At 42.3% G+C, this 17,732-nt stretch overlaps 1 protein-coding gene across 1 annotated transcript in view; it reads left to right on the forward strand.

The window, feature by feature from the left end:
• The window catches only part of LOC131266292 (neural-cadherin-like), a 97,343-nt gene that overhangs the window by 42,140 nt on the left and 37,471 nt on the right, over positions 1-17,732 (forward strand). Inside the window, exon 2 of the mRNA XM_058268739.1 lies at positions 963-1,106. Coding sequence (XP_058124722.1) covers positions 963-1,106 — 144 coding nt within the window. The remainder of the gene's footprint in view (positions 1-962; positions 1,107-17,732) is intronic.

The following is a 17,732-nucleotide window of genomic DNA, read 5'->3' on the forward strand; positions in this document are numbered from 1 at the left end:
GTATCCGTTGTACAGCGGAAATGCATCCCAAAAATAAAGTGCATCAATTGACTGACATCAACTTGAGGGTGGTCTGCGTAGCGGTCAGTACGATGGCATCAGTTGCTGGCAGATTAATTTTCTCACACCTCGTATCATACGACCGCGTGAGTTACTGTACTCACTAGCCGCTAGAATGACTTTCCTCTACCGGTATTTCTCAACGCGCAAGCCAAGAAAATTTTAAAGTGTCATAGAAAAAAAGAAGTAAGCTCAGAAGACAACCGTTTATCTCCAAAAAATAAAAGAAATCCCAATTCACCATGAATCATGTTCCAATCTCGGTCCATCCATCCACGAGTGAAGCAAAAAATCTTTGATTGCAAAATGGATTTTAAATTGTTTCAAATTGTGCTCGTTCCAGTTTCTGATTCATGCCTTTCTCGTGACGTTGATTTTTGTAAAAAACTTTTTTCCCTGAGTTCGTTCCCATTCCGTGCATCGTGACAACTTGCACGACTTAAACTACCCAAGGTTCGATGGGTATCCGATGTTTGGATTTCATATTACTCTTCCCAGATGCATCCGTTGTCAGGGTGACGGAAGAACAGTGTAGGGAACGACCAAGCTAACAGTCTGTATGGTTTTTGTTGTTTCCTTTTCCACCTCCAAAATACAGTTGATGCTAAAGACACCGTTTTTGCTTGCAATCTCGATTTTCCATCCTATCGCGCCCTTATTTATTTTCCTGTTTGAAATTACCTCCCAGTGACACACGCAACGGAAAGAAAATCTAAATTTATTTATTTATTTATGTTTATATACAACTAGAGTATATAAAAGCTCTGCAATCAAGCTAAGTACTAAGAAAGGGAAGAGCAAAATATTTCAATCGTGTGATTTTACTTTTAGTTCATAACTTTATTTCAAAGTTACTCTTAGCGAGGGAATTACATTTGCAACTCTTACTTATTTTGTTTCAGTTACTAAATTCATCAAAACTGGTATCGCCGACAAGAACGACTATCCGCTCTACTTCGAGAAGGTCGTCTATGAAGCAGACATCGATGAAAATGTGGAAATCAATCACAACTTTCTCAACGTCACCGCAAAGACACATGGTGAGGGTAAGTATAGATCAATTTAAATAGGTTTCAAAAACTTTGATTTCATTTTGAATAGAAAAGGGTATTGCTTAGTTGCATCTTTTCATTGAAATTAACTAAAAAATGTCAGATATATTGCAACGAGGTTTCACTCAACGTCAAAAACACATTATAAAACGAGCATAAAACTTGCACAGCACATCGCCAAGGCCTTCCGAATTACATCAGATGGAATGGGTGGAATGTTTCGCAAATATTTGCTCCTTCATTTTGGATCTTTGCCTTTTTACCAAACACACACAAGCGCAAAATATCCTCCTCCTGTAAGCATGTGTAGCATTTTAGTTAGGTACTTCCTGACGCTACGGAGTAGCGGTCTAACCAACTCTTATCCATTCTAGGGGTTACCCAAAACACCGCCTTTTATGAACCATTCTGCATCCTGAAGATATATTTTTTGTAACGTGGTATTCCTTAACGCCTTATTCAAGCTTTCATCTTAGCTAAGCCTACAAACATGCTAACGAGTTTTAACGGTAGCTGTCTTGTCGGCACCAAAAAGATCTCTTAAAAGCTTCTTGCTAGAAGGCAAGATCTTGGTAGGAAATTCTTCCTCAATGTGGATGTTGCGAGGGTTTCTGAAGGATCCTGTTTAAGCGTCAGTTGTGTTGGAGGGTTGAAATAAAATAAATTAAAGGCACGGGATACATAAAATGTTTATTTCAACATCCCCGTGGCAAAATATTAGTTTAATCGTTTGATGACAAAATTCGCTTAATGTTTTCATTGAAACTACGTCTTTTTAGATGATTTTCCTTAATGTCAAAAGTCTTTTATGAATTTTTTAAAGCACAAATTTTTAAAGCACAAATCAAAGCTTGCTGTAATTTTTTCTCTGCTGATTTTATTCTTAAAAAAAAATTTTTTCATTCTCATCAGAAACAAACTGCTAATGAACTGACTTCAAAGTGGGTCACGTATCTCGACATATTTCGAATAATGATGATAACGTGTTTGCTACGACAAGAAAACCCTAAGAAAAAACGTTAGCTGCTTGTTTATGACCATCCTGCACTTGAGTTAGGTCTAGTACCTAAATTGAGTGTTAGGGTATCAAAAGAACTTCTTGCTTACTGGAGGAATTTTGCCTGCCCTTAAATAAGCTACTATTGCTCCAGAACTGTTCTCTTTCATGGGGTTTCCGCAAAAAGCATCGTAAATTAGATTCATTTCATGCTTTTACTTTGTACATTATTCGGATTCTTCGTCGAGCTACGATAGCAGAATCCAATCTTGCGAAACTCCGTGGTATTTTATTCTGGCGTAGAACCCTGAAGCGTGCTTCAAAGGTATGCCACACATGAAAGATACTCTTCCTTACGAGAAGAGCCCTATATTTAAAGCGAGAGCGACATTCAAAACAATTCCAACGACAGGTTTTGCGTTTACCTGTCGCAAGGGCTTAGGATTTGGTTTTTGTTCTCTTCTTGAGAAACCCTACTTAGCAGGTGGTATAATTTAAAATTTTCTTTGAAAAATCAAAAACTGTAACTTTTTCTGTCTGTGTTTTAGTGAAGGCACTTATTCGAGAATCTAAAGTATTTTTAAAATGCTATCAAATAGCATGTGCTTTGATAGTTTAATAGATTGATAATTCAGATTTTTATGATCTGCTGGCTGTTATTCGCAATAAACATTTTAAAATAAATTCATGAATTTAATTTAACGCGATTCTTCCATTTTTGCATGAGAAGAGAACTACTATTGCAAAAAAGTTCGGAACTACGCGATGGAGTTGTAAATGTCACAAGGAAATACAATACAATTGGATTATTTCGAATAAACTAGGTCGCCGTGCGTACGAAAGGCAAACTCATTTCTCTACCTTACGCAAATGTTAGTCCTTTACCGAAGGGTACGAAAACGAGATTTGAATAGAATTCGCCGAAACGAAGAAATCAAGAAGTGATTTCCCATTCCGTCGAGGGTGCCATTTTCATTTAAACTACCAACACCTTCTGCTCGCCCGTAGGTCGCCCATGGTAACAAACACGAAATTGGGACGATGATAAAATCGATAACAAATTCGGATACCTTCCCGCACAACATGCGATTCAATGGTTCAATCTGACCCTTGAAGAATGCTTAGGTTGGCGTAGTATTGATTCAATAAATTTATTCCATTACCGAACTTCCAAAGAAGCAGAAAGCCGGATGCCAGGGGCCAAAGTGAAAGTTTTTGTGTGGAAAACTCTAATCCATGGTCAGGCAATTTTGCAATAAGTATAACTTTCCCATTTCATTGCTAGCCTCCAGTCGCGAATGGTGCCAACAGTTCTAAGACTTACCTCAATGATCGAAAATTTAAAACATGGAGCAGAGTGGAAAACGTATTGAATTTTTCAGCTGCTTTTAATCTATGTGTTACGAAAGGGAAGGAATTATTTTCTCATCCGTTCGATTTGGTGAGGAAGTCACGTAGTAAATTGGCTTAGAAGCTCATATTTTGCTAATGGGAAGCCACAGCCAAGCAATGTCAATTAGCTCTTAATACAAATTATGTCGTCACTACTTTGATGTGGGTTCTGTTTAATTAGTGTGTTTGTGTGTTTTCATAGGTGTATGATTTATGTTTGTTTATGTTTGAAGACAAATTTGCGTGACTCAATTAAACGAGCGCATAATTACATTCTTCACTCATTTTCACCTTTCAGCCCATTAAACAAGGTTACGTTAATGAGCAAGAGGTAAGGATTACGAGCCACTTTGCTTGAAAAACTGCCTTCACCGAAATCGGATGAATATTTTTGCGAAATGTATGTTAGAACTACGAGGTTGGATTTGTATGTTCATGTTATGAAAAACAAAATTCCCTTCTTAATGATTATTTGCTTAGGATCGAATTACGTAGCAGCTCTTCTTATTCTGAGCGAAACGACCGTCTTCAGTCACGTCAGACCGTTAAGGGCTTGTTAGATTTTTTCCCTTTGCATACGTGGATAGTCAGTTCTCTTGTAAAGGAGAGGGTCCGGAGGGTGGGTTTGAATTCGAACCCACGCCGTCGAGGGAGCGCCTCGGTGTTCGTGAGCCAATTGTGTATGACATAAATTGCGGAACATCAAAATGGTAAATTTCCCACACACACATTACTCCGAATTATCAATAATTAAAGGAATTCTTCAACCATCAACCAACAATAACAAAATATGTTAAAAAAGTAATAGTTTTTTTCAAGGGTTGCTGTATTACACCAACTATCTAGCGAATTTATCTTCTTTCTTTTTGTTTCAAACAAATAAAAAGCTTATATGCAGAAATTTACAGAATAATTCGTTCTGATTCATTTATGCTATAGTTGATTAAGTTAGAAAATCATCACAATCATTTCCTGCCACCTTCACACAGTCATTCATCACGCATGAATTAATCATGGATGGCGCAAGGTAAAGCAATCATTCAACCAAACATCTGGCAGAAAAGGTATTCCATGCAGGGATTTGCAAACGTATATAACTTTCATCGTTTGAACGTTGGGTATTTTAAGCAGAACGTAACCCTAAGAAAATTATGGCTACGAAGTTAAATTCACCTGGGCACTACCTGCTTCTTGTTGCGATACGAAAGGAGATTCTCAAAGACAAGCCAGTTCCTTCTGGTAAACCTTTCCAATTAACAGGCAATCTGGATCCATAGCCCGGAAAGAAACTTCCGAGCATGGAGTAAAGGGATGCTGCTGTACACGTGCTGTAGGGAACGTTCACATGGAAATTATTTGCTCGAGGTAGTCTCGAGAGAGGTGAATCCGTTTTGCGCCTTCCGGATCCTACCAGCAAAGCAACTAGCACCATGTCACGACAAGGCAAAAACAGTAGAAAAATACCAACCCTTGTAGTTGAAAATACCAAAAAGTAGTTGAAAAATCTAACGTTTATCTGAAGTGAATTCAATAGCACACGCTTTGTCAAATTTTAATTTGATTGGATACAATAGACTGTTTTAGCGTATGCTAAAACTCACGTCTTTCCTCTCCGGTGGTTCGTTTTAGATAGAACGTTCGGTTCAGAAAGAACGTGAGTTCTCTTTATTTTCTCTCCGTTTAATTTACATGTATCGCCCTCTGCCGGCAAACCTGGCGCTGACGTTTGAACCCGTTAAAATGTTTAAATTTTTAACACTCCCCCCAGTGCGGCTACTGTTTTCTTATCGCACTTTCTATAGGTTCAACGTCAATAATTACTAGCTTCACAATTGGCCTTTCCAACTTTGTTCCTCGCGCGGTAACCACTACTGCTCGTCTTGTGACGCCGTCCTTCGATGGAATCAGGCTGTCCACTTTATCTGCTCCTCGGTTGCGTAACGATGGTATGCTACTGCTGCGTAACCGTCTTTCCCGGCATCTACGAAGGACATGTAGCTGAACTTCCATGCCGTCTATGAGAGTTTGACGACGGTAGCGGCGAGGAATCTTTACGCTTTCTCTACACGGGAGCCCGCACAGCCATTCCTTCCATCTGCTGTCTTGTTCGTTGGGAATAGATTCGTCCCACCCGGTTTTTTCGCGCCATACCTCCTGCCAGATTACTTTCAAGAACATCCGGAAGCAAGCGATCAACCCAAGTGGATCATAAGTACTCATGAGGATTCTCAGAAGTTGTCGCTTGGTAGGTACGTGTTGTCCGTCGAGCAGTTCGCGATCACGGTTGGGCGCCTGTCGGAGACTGAAGGTATCGAGCTGTCTAACCCACCACATTCCTAGCGCCTTTTGCATGCTATTCGGTGGATCAGAGTTCATTTCTATCTGTTGCTCTATGTTGCCTTCAAAGCTTTCGACAATCTTGGACGAATTTGATAACCAGTTGTGGAGCTCGAACCCTCCCTGTTGATGGATATGTTGTACTTCGTTCGCTAGTTTAATGGCATTTTCTCGTTCAGTACTGGCCAAAGGGTCGTCGACGTAATGTTGCTCGTCAATGCATAATACAGCCTGTGGGTATTGTTCGGCAAGTCTGTCGGCGTTGACGTTTTTTATGTATTGGGCGCAGCTTGGCGAACACGTAGCGCCGAAGGTCATCCTTGTCATAACAAATTCATCAACTTCACGGTCGCGGTCGCACCAGCGCGACAGGAAGCGTTGACTGTGTTCGTCTTCCTTCCTAATCACCACCTGATGGTACATGTCTCGTATATCAGCGACTATAGCGAATCGATATTCGCGAAATTTGTAGAGTACGATGAGCAACGGTGTTAGGAGGTCTGGGCCAGTCAACAAGTTACTGTTCAACGATACGCCTCTTACAGTTGCTGCTGCATCCCACACGAGGCGCACCTTGATAGATTTGTTTGGGTTCACGACCGGAAATATCGGCAGGTACCATTTTCTACGGAAATTGTGAGTAGCCATTAGTTCTTCTCGAGACAGTTTTCGTACATACCCTTTCTGGATGTGTTCCTCGATTTTTTTGTTGACGGATCGCGCCAGTCCTTTTTCCTGTCGCATACATCGTTCCAGACTCTCCATTCTTCCCATAGCCATTTTTCGATTGTCTGGTAACTGCACGCCATCCGATCGCCATAACAGTCCGGTTTCGTAGCGGTTGTCCGACAAGCGAGTCGTATTATTCAGCAACTGAAGGGCACGTTCGTCGTCCTTGGAGAGTGTCATCGCAGGCTGGCTAAAATTGTCGTTGTCAGTAAGAGAGTACTTACGCAACGCTTCTTCCAGCTTATTGTCGGCGATCTTCCAGGTACAAGTGTGAGCGTTCAACGACTGGGTCCTTATCCGAGATTGTGCCTCATGCAGCCCACAGACCAGCCATCCAAGTCGGGTTTTTGTAGCCACTGGTTGTCCCGGGCTTCCTTCGACTACTAGTAACGGGCAGGTCAGGTTGTAATTGTCCATACCGATGAGTACACGCGGCTTGGCATTGGAGTAACTCAGGATGTCAAGATCCCGAAGGTGGGCGTACGTTTTAGCAAACTCCTGGGCTGAAAAGGTTTGTGCCGAAAGTGCCAGGTCAGCTACTGTGTGCACCTTGGGCATAACGTAGCTCTTGCCGTTATCGCCAATGGCAGAGATCTTTAACGATACTGTGCGGGAGTGGGGCTCGTCCCGGGTTTGTTCACCGGTCCAGCTCAGGCATATAGGATCTTCGTAGCCTTCCAGGTTTAGCTCCTGCAGTAACGTGTGGTCCATGAGGGTTACCGATGAACCTTCGTCGAAGAGGGCGTACGACTCAATGGTTTTTCCGTTACCGTGCAGTTTTATTGGCATGTAGCGTAGGATGGCCTTTGACGTCGGCGTGGTATGTGCTGACACTGTGGCTTCGGTTCGGGGTTTCGCGGTATCATCGCAATGCAGTAACCGATGATGGTACGCGCGGCACCCGTTTTCGCCACACTTCTTCGTAATGTGGCATCTTCCACCGTGTTTCCACAGGCACAGTTTGCACATGTGTTTTCCGCGGACGAAGCTCCAGCGCCTATCCACCGTCAACGCGAGCAGTTTTTTGCATTCTGCGCCCGCTGGACATTCTGGCTCCTCACAAACTATGCAGAAACTATGTGACGTATGTTCCGAATCTACGAAATGCGTGTTTACTGGTCGTGGCCTGGCTGATGGTTGATTTATGAACTGTGTCGGAGGTGTCACGCTCACGGCAGCTTGTGTTATAGTTTTCATCCATGCACCGAATTGGTCGAGGGTTACGGACCCCACCAGTGTACACCGGTACATACCCCACATCAGACGCAGGTTTGGAGGCAGACGTTCTACGAGTTCCGGCAGTAACGTGGCACGATACATTTGCTCCTGTAAGCCACTGGACTTTATGGTAGCACACAGCTCCTCAATCGCGATGCCGTAATCCACGATCGATTGCATTCGTTCCATTTTCGGTACCGGAGTTAGGCGAATTTGCTGGAGAATATTTTCGATGAGCACCTCTGGTCGTCCAAACAGGGTTTCGAGCGACTCCATAATTTCCTTCAGATTCTCTGGTTGATGCAGCCGGCACTGCACTGCCTTCAGGGCCCTGCCACTGAGGCATTCACCTAACCGCATCACATTTTCGTCATCCGTAAATCCGCACATTTTTGTCGTCGTGTCGAATCTGCATTTAAAGTTTCTCCACTCATCCGGATTGCCCGAAAACGGTGGAAGTTTGGCTGACACCACGTGTCGCGCGGCTAGCTGAGTCTTCGTCAGTTCATTATCGTAAAGAGATGGCTGCTCCGGGGTTGAGCAGGCACGAGGGGCCTTTGGGGTGCTTGATGCGCAAACTGCATGAGGCTGGCCTGTCGACGAGGAGAGCGTGGCCATTTTATTCGCAAAATCCCTCTGCTGGTCTCTCAGCAAATCTCGCAGTGCGTTTATCTCCCGTGTAATAGCGCCTACATCGGGGTTAACGTTCGCCGTCGCACTGGATGGCACACAACTGGGACAGTACCAATCTCTTTTTGCCAGCTCGGCGTCCACACCAACACAGGTGAAATGAAACCACTTGCGAAAGTCCTCGCATTGCACCATGTCCTCCGTCTGCTCTCCCCCGCACTTGGCGCATTTGTCTTCACTTACGGACGGCTCAATCATCTCGAAACCAATTTCTGGCACAGCTCTCGATTCCGGGCTCCAAGTGGCGGATACGCGGCTACACTTAGGTTGTGACCTTGGTTTCCAAAGGAATGCGGGCTCTTTACTTGTTTCGGATCCCGGGCTTCAAGGGCAAACGCGGGGATCTTCGTTTCTTACACAGGCACTTACTCGCTGATCGACTCGTAGATGTGTCGCCCAAGCTCCGAAGTGGACGCGGGGCTTCCTATCACAATCGCGATGGCGGCAAGATTCGGATCCCGGGCTTCAAGGGCGAACGCGGGGATCACTTCTCACGCAGGCACTTGCTCGCTGATCGGCTCGTAGAAGTGTCGCCCAAGCTCCGATGTGGACGCGGGGCTTCCTATGACACAATCGCGATGGCGGCAAGATTCGGATCCCGGGCTTCAAGGGCGAACGCGGGGATCACTTTTCACGCAGGCACTAGCTCACTGATCGGCTCGTAGATGTGTCGCCCAAGCTCCGATGTGGACGCGGGGCTATGACACAATCGCGATGGCGGCAAGATTCGGATCCCGGGCTTCAAGGGCGAACGCGGGGATTTTCACTTATCGCACGGGCACTTGCTCGGATCCCAGGCTTCAGGGGCGAATGCGGGGATCTTCACTTCTCCAGCGAGCGGCTGCTTTATCTATCTCAGCTAACGCAGTTTTACATCGAAAGTATCGATACGAACCGGTGAGTTTTAGTGTCAAATTTTAATTTGATTGGATACAATAGACTGTTTTAGCGTATGCTAAAACTCACGTCTTTCCTCTCCGGTGGTTCGTTTTAGATAGAACGTTCGGTTCAGAAAGAACGTGAGTTCTCTTTATTTTCTCTCCGTTTAATTTACATGTATCGCCCTCTGCCGGCAAACCTGGCGCTGACGTTTGAACCCGTTAAAATGTTTAAATTTTTAACACGCTTATATTTTCAAACTGTTTCAATGATACTTGTTTCTGAAAAAATTGATTACACTATTCGAAGTTATCCTTTAAAATACATTATATAAGGTAGAAAAGATTGTAACAAGTCTATGGCAAGGAGATGCAACCCCAAAAACACACGACTAACATACAAACCATGGCAAACAATCTTCGCCAAAATCTTTAAAAGAGGGTCGGATTAAATTTTGTAAGAAAAAGTTTACTTACATTTAGCTAACCATTACCAATAAATTTATCCTACTAAAGCGCCCAACACTGCTACTGTGTGAGAGGGAATGTTTTGTATGAATAAGAGAAAACATACAACAACGTAAACATTTGGACATGTGGGCAAATTTTAATTAACTCAAATGTATTTCCTTGTTCGAGCATCGTCCAACAGCATAACAAACTCGTAGAAACACCTCTCATGTGTACTAAACCAGTCTGTTCATAATTAGTTTGCTGCTATGTTCACTGCGGCTCAGCTTCAAAGATGCGCCGGTATGCCCTCGGTCGTTTTCAGCGTGGAAAATGTAAACCATGAAGAAAGTTGTTTTCCGCAAATACGGACCATCTTATATCGTGAGGCCTTGCGAATATTCTCGTTTTCATAGCTTCTGCAAATTATAGTAGAAAATACAAGAGTGTTAGTAATTCGTCCTCTTCTTGAACACAGTTGGTGGGCGCTAGCATTGGAATGATTTTCCATTTTCTGAAAACTAAACTCCTTTAATTAGAACAACTGAACCTCAAACCATGAGAGTTGTAGGATAATTTAGCAGTAGCTTCACGATACAAGCTGAAATATTTCATCATTCGGTCTGGTCCAATTTTATTGGACGACTTTCCTGATCTCACACACACATCGCTGGGCGTAGGTGAGGACGATGTGTAGCTTCAAACTCATTTAGTTTTCGTAATTGGGCCACGGAAACGTTAAAATTTCATTTCGATCTTTATTGCCTTACTAACAACCATTCCTCATAAATCGGAACGCTTCTTGTGCTTCCTGTGGCGAGTTCATAATCAAAAGCCCTTTGGAAATATGTGAGTTTCTGGAGTAGTAGTTACTTCGTCCTATGCACAGCATTAGAGTTTGCTTCCGGCAGCGATCCAAAATATTGCCATCAAAAGTAGTACCACCGCACCAACACGACGTTCTTGGTTTCTCAGAGCACACTCATTTCCAGAGATTGTGTGATCAACGTAAGCCCCCGAGTCATAGAACTCAACCGGTATTTCGGTTCCGGAACAAGCGGTTTCTATTTTTGAACCAACGCTTTTCCGGTTTCCGAACCGACAACGACGACGACAATTTTCTTGCTAGAATTCGCTCATCGGTTGGGGAGCGAAAACCTTCAAGCATACCGAGGGCAATTTTGTCAAGTAGAAAATACCACCACGACACCCCTTTCGTGGTCAGAGCAGGGTTTTTGTAGTAGTATTTCTTTAACGACGCTGGCAACGATAACATACATTGCGGAATTCAATATGACTTTCTTTGACTTGCCAAATCTTGCCCAACCACGTTGATTAACTGTTATAGTACTAATACGTTCTTATGACCAGCGTTCTCGCGAATTTTCTCAACCAGCGCAGCACCGAAAACCAACAAAAAAAAATTTCTGCGGATTAAGAAACCTAGAGCAACTCTTGGTAATAGATGGCAGCACAAGACGCCCCGGCACATTTTCCAGGGCCGTGTAGCAAAAGTTTGTAATTACAAATACTCCACCACACCAGTTCTAATAAAAAACACATCTCATGAAACCAGGGAAAGGGTTTCCGGAAAAGCGAGGGCCAGAAATGTTGTCGAAACAAACGATGTGAGGATGGGATTAGTGTTTGTGTAACCCTAAGGCGCTCGAAGCCTCGTAATCCCGTGCTTCCACCATCTGAAATCTTCGTGCGAAAGAGCGCTGGTTGTGCAGAAGCTCGGAAGGGTTATAATTAAAAGCAAATGTGAAGCACACAAATGCTGTTCGCCAAGTCGGTAATGAAACATGCAAAATTGGTGATGTATGTATAATACTCGCTGTCGAGTTGGTAATATTTTATTGTGCACACATAACTGGAAAATATTGAAATGAAAGTCTCACTAGCAGTGACCGGGGGTAGCACGGAATATGGAACAAGAGAGTCAATTATGTGCTATAAATTTGATGGGATCTAACAACTACAAAGCTTTAGTATGAATTGATGTTTTTAAAATTGTTACCATCTCTACAAATTTTTTACAGGAACTTGCATACAAGAAACTTTTTTGAAAATAAAGAGTTTTTCCAAAAGTTTTGATTACAATTTCTTTTAGAATCAAACTAAGTTTTTGATGAACTCAAGAAACCAACAACTTCATACCCAATTTAGTTTCTGTTTACTTGTAAATAGTTTGCTATGTTAGTTTTTGCACTTTCATAAATGATCCCCAACAGGTTTCGGCTCAAGCTAGTTGAAACTTTGGACCAAAACGGTATGCTCCATCTGTTGTTTAGCGATAGTGTTTACGTTTTTCCTCTAAAATTACAAAAGCTGAGCCAACAGAAGGGCCGGTACATCCGTTGTTTATTTTTCATCAACTATCAATAGAAAAGCATTTGAAACCCCGAGTTTGGTAACTGGTTGTGTTGTTTTGGAAAACGTTCAAAAACGACGTAGTTAAGTGGCAAAAAGGAGTATTTTCGCAGCGTGGGATCAGTAAAGATCACAACCTATCACTTTATACGCCTTAAAAGGTAGTTTGTCGGTCTGTAGAGTCCATCTTTAGCCATGCTCTCCTACGCTTACAGTTGAGGGGCTAATGTGCTCTTGAACATTAGAACGTCGGCGTTCTCTTTTGATGCGAACAACATGTGCTTTTAATACGGGCAATCATATCGCTGATAATTAGTTTGGGAAATTCTTCGGAACACCAAGGTGCAAAATCCCTACAATATCGACTTCAGAGCAGCTGTTCTCGTCTCAAAAACCCTGAATGGAGCGATGCGCGGGGCGTGAAATTTAAGTAAGAATGTGTGACTGCCATGTTTGACCCCGGGGAATAGCTATGAACACCTGGTGTTTTTTCACAGACAAAACGTTTACTTCAACCACCGGTTCAATATGCTAATGACGAGCAAACATTTGCGACGCGAGGTGGTAAAGATGTCGACAGGATATTCCCCAGCTGGTCGGATATGAAGGTAATCGTGGGAAAAACAATCCGACGGTGCGAAGTTTAAGTTTTTCCCGTTTCCAACATGCTTTACCGATAGCTTTACTTCCATCTTAGAGCAGCCTCTACTGTCGCTGTTCCGAACGGTAGTAAGAAAACTGATTTAAAATGATAATGACTTCATTAAGTATTACTTTCTCAGTTAAATTAATTAAAACTTGCAAAGATAAAAAAAACTCGTTTTGTGAAGTGCGTTGCCCTTTGTTCGCAATGAATGGGAACGTGAACTGCATGTTGAACGCTGCTGCCACTGACGATGATGATGCTGATAATGCTGATTTAAGAGATGATTAGCGGGGATTAACTTTAAGAAGCGTGCATTTCCCATGTGGATGCAAGTGTTTCGTCGCTTATGCTAGTACGAAACGCCACTGAACAAAAGCTAAGAACAAAAGAAACTAATAGGAAGGCGACAAAAAAGGGCTTGAAGCGACGAAACCGAGCGAATGTGTGCGTGTTGCTTTAGAGTGATTTTAGCTAAAGCAAATCGCAAGAAAAATCGCTACAAGCCGCTCGTTCCATGCGATCGTGAACGATAATGGAATTGGGTGTTAAGGAGGCTCGGTAGAATGGTGCAAGGCAAGATATAAAAATAAAGTATCCACAGACGAGTGGAGCGACTGTAAAACGGATGCTGCGTGACTGTGACAGAGAATGAGATAGGACAATCGAATTTCGCTGCTAATCGCCTACTGCTCGCGTGCTTCGAAAAATAAGACGGCGATAAGGTGGAGACGGAAGCGCGTCGAAGGAAATCGAATCGTTCAATAATCCACCTCGTGCCTATCGTCGCTTTCCACTTCACAGGAACGAGCAGAAGCATCTGTTTCTCCGTCGCCAAACCCCTGCGTTTCTCTTACCCGCCGTAATGGCTTAATTGAAATTATAAATCAACAGCCGTCGCTGAAAGGGCAATGTTTTAATTCAATTATTTTGATAACGATTTTCTGGGTAACGAAATTTCCGGCAGAGGGGGAGGTAAAAAAGGATCATAACGCGACAGGATATGGAACTCTGTGCTCTCAAAATGAGCCTTCTTGGGACAGATTGGCAATCCAATTGGCCTGCGGGCAAGTCACGCGTTACTGGTAATGATGCTGTGGGAAGCATTTACTGTCTCACTTCACTGGATGATTTTCAATTTTGTTAAAATTTTCAATTAATGCTTAATAGTTTTGGTACTCAATTGGATTTTTTAAAACGGTTATATGGAAATTAGGCATTACATTACGTTAAAATTGATTTCAAAAATCATTTGGTTTTTGTTACTGCTTGAAATACACTTTTGTTAAAACATGCACTAAATTGAAATAATAACACAACTTTCGTTTTTTTATTGGATCAACAATATTAAGCTTTCCACGTTTCGGAATGTCATTTTACTGTACAATACATGTATTACATACACATGTATTTCAGAATGTTTATACCGTGAACCATTGTGTTTAACCTCAAACCTTCCCAACGTCATCCACCAATTCGGATGTTGGTCTTGCCAGGCCTTGACTCCAGTAGCAGCAACATCAGTCTCTTCATGACACTGCAAACCGGTTGCATTTAATTAAGTATGCAATTGTAATGATGACGGAGCATTATAATCGTTTAATTAAATATCTCCACCTGACGCGAAACCGAGAAACTTGCCAACCAAAGCCGAAACGTGCCGTGCCAGCGAAAATTTCCGGCTATCTTCATGTCGTACTGTGTTCATACCTGGCTCGGTCAGACGGTCTGTACGGTGGGTTACTGCTTGGTGCTTGGGTACTCTTTGATTGTGATGACCTTCTAAAAAAAGAGCGAGGAGCAACCAGCTATCCCAGAGCGCTAGACAAGGCGCATCACAAATTGTCCCTCGCTTAATTCTGATGAAAATGACATAATTTGTGTTGTTTACATTTGCAATAAGAATAATAGCAATAAGATGTAACATCAATAGGTTGGCGGGCATTATTAAAGCGCTGCAGTCTTGAACAGATTTTTTTCTGAAAATGGTTTTGCCGGAAATAAGTTCCTGCTAATAACCTCTGGGGTAAATGATTGTCGAGCAGCAAATAGCAGAATAATGTAGGCAATCAAGTGTGAATCCTTACATCACCCGGTAAGGGAGGCTTTATGCTTCTTGGCCACAAGATCACTTCTATATGGTGCACCATCATGATTCATTATTTTCTCGTTGGGTGATAAATTTACCAGCAGACAATCCCATGGTGCTCCAGTTACAACCACCGAGAAGCAGTGGTCGTAAAAATTCCTCTTAATAAACGAATTAGTAAACCTGATATGCTCCCAGGTTGTGGTGAACAACAGCGAGGTTATAAATGGTGTCAACGAATTATGATACATAAAAACGATAAAATCAGTTTTTTGTGGTGGAAGGATATTTTTCAACGAGGGTTTATATTCAAGGAATTACTTGACCTTTTAAAAGATCCTTTCTTAATGAAAATTAAAATAAGTATATCTGTAGCGATATTTTGAATAAGTATGGAAAAGAGTGTAAGTAGAGCAAACAATTGACGCAAAATCAATATCCCTCCACACACGCACCAGTTGCTTTGCAGATACTGGATGATATGTATCTGACTATTTAACAAAATGTCATCCACCTGTCAGCCTATGGCTAGAGAAGGAAACTTAAAGTCCGGATGGGACGAAGAAACATGCGAATGAACGAAAAAACCAACCTACAAACTGCCTAATCCAAGGGAAACTTTTACCGTTCAGCTTATATTTATCTTTTCATTACCCATGACAGATTTTCGTGGAATCTGTCCACAAATGCAAAGCATTCTTCCAGTGAGCAGCGTTTCTGTTCCTCCAACAGAAGTGGAGTGGTAAAAAAACCAGTCTAATGATAGCGCCATTCAGGTCAGTGGAATAAGTTGGAGAAGTCAAACTTTTCCACCCGAGCAACCACACCCAACAACGCTTAGTTTTTTGACCATGGTATTCCCGTCGGAATTGTTTAGATCCAGGATGGACCCGACCCTTTAGGGAGGGATGAATCTTGTGAAACATTTTTAGCCTATCTTTTGCCGGGGTTTCCCGGAAAGGGAGCTGGAAAGCAGTACCAGAGATACATGATGCTTATGCGGTAAAGCGTGTGTACGGTTATTCCCTGGAATTTCGTCAAAATGTCCCTATTATAAAATCATTTTCTCGTTCCCTTCCTATCTCCTTGAAACACAACCTCACAATGCCTCTCGCTTTGGTTGGTCGCAACGGGATCGTGGTTTCAGCATTGTCGCATAAGTCGACGGAGTATGCGACGAACAAAGTTTCAACTTTTTCTAACAAGGATCATTTACAAAAGTATTCAAAAAGGAGGCAAAGTATGCCGCAGGGTTTGGGTATCGTTAAAAGTGATAACTTTTTCGAAGCAGGGATACTCAGTGAAAAATGTTAATTTATGCTGTCCGTTCCAGATGGAATCTAATTTGTGTTTGCATAATCCAAACATTGCCTGGTTATTTTTTTTTAAATCATTCAACAACCGAGAACCGACCTTTATTAGGAAATTCAACATGGGATCTTGATTGCTTGATAATCTGTGTTTACACTAATGTAATCGAATGTATATTAACGCTACGATAAACATCTCGTTTTATTACTAAAAGTAATTTTAATTACTATATTGTAGCCGTTTTCTATATATTCGCGATCTTCGAAGACACTGATAAAACTGTAAGAAGCGATTGGATAAACTTTCCAATGTTGTTGTCTTTATGCTTTTTAACGTCCTTTCTCTTCGCACGTGCTGGAGTGGCTTGGGGTTTTTGGAGCAAAATCATGAAATGCATCAGAGCCGATGAACAATATGGCCAAGAACTTTTTTTTAGTGTTGCATTACTATTGTTTGTGTGAAACTGTAAAACATATTGTTCTGTGGGCAATTCGCAGAAATTTTGCGGGTAAAGATTCTTCGTCGAAGACGCGCCCCATCTTTTATTATTCTGAAGAACACAAACTCACAGATACATTTACACCCGGGAAAGGAGATGAAAAACAGTTCGTTGCAGCCGTCACTCTGAGACCTACTAACTTTCCTGTGAAGCCAGGTCCGTGCCGGGTTGTGTAAGGAAGGTACTGGTCGGAAAACCATAAAAAATGAATACGCACGATCCAAGCTGATGGTAAAAGTTTGAAGGGAACATATTTCACCACACTGTTAGAAAATCAAGCGTGCTTCAAATGTGCCGAACGAACCCATTTACGATTATTTATTACTCTCATGAGACGAAAGGGCAGAGAAATACGGACGAATGGGACAACTTTCTTGATTTTGAGGCAGAGAATGTGTGAGAGTGTTTTATCAGCACTCCTTTTCAAGCACTTAGAACGAAATCACTTTAACAAGTGCGCTCGTGCGATTCAAGCGTTGTGCCAGTGACAGTATAGCCTAAACCTGCTAAACAGGATCAGCAAGGCCAGTGAGTCCTCAGTCCGATCGGTCCTGGGAGAGCATTTGAGGCCGTGCTAATACCCGATGATGTTTGCGATAATTTAGCTTCCACAAGGTTCTGGTCCTCCCGACGAAAGTTTGCGCTCTAGGAGCGTTCGCCCCTCGAGGAAAAGATTAACAGCTACCAAACAGCTACCAGTTTTAGAGAGAATGGGAGGATGCTTCATTATCGATGAACATTAATTTTTAATGACCCATGATTCGCACCGGTACCAGGTCCTAACACCTACAATGCGTAATGTTCGACATTTTCACCGTTGCATGTCGAAAGATTTTTTTATTTATCATTTTCATCATTCAATTTCATTCAGGGACATTTACAGTATTCTAAAACATCCATTTAATACGACATTTGAAGCCATATTTTGTTCAACTAACTCCTTACGATACCGACTGCAAGCGTAATAAATTTGCATATAGTATTGTCCTTTACTTTCCCTTTATGCAAACTTCA

Source organism: Anopheles coustani, chromosome 2, assembly GCF_943734705.1.
Source record: "Anopheles coustani chromosome 2, idAnoCousDA_361_x.2, whole genome shotgun sequence".
Lineage (NCBI taxonomy): Eukaryota > Metazoa > Arthropoda > Insecta > Diptera > Culicidae > Anopheles > Anopheles coustani.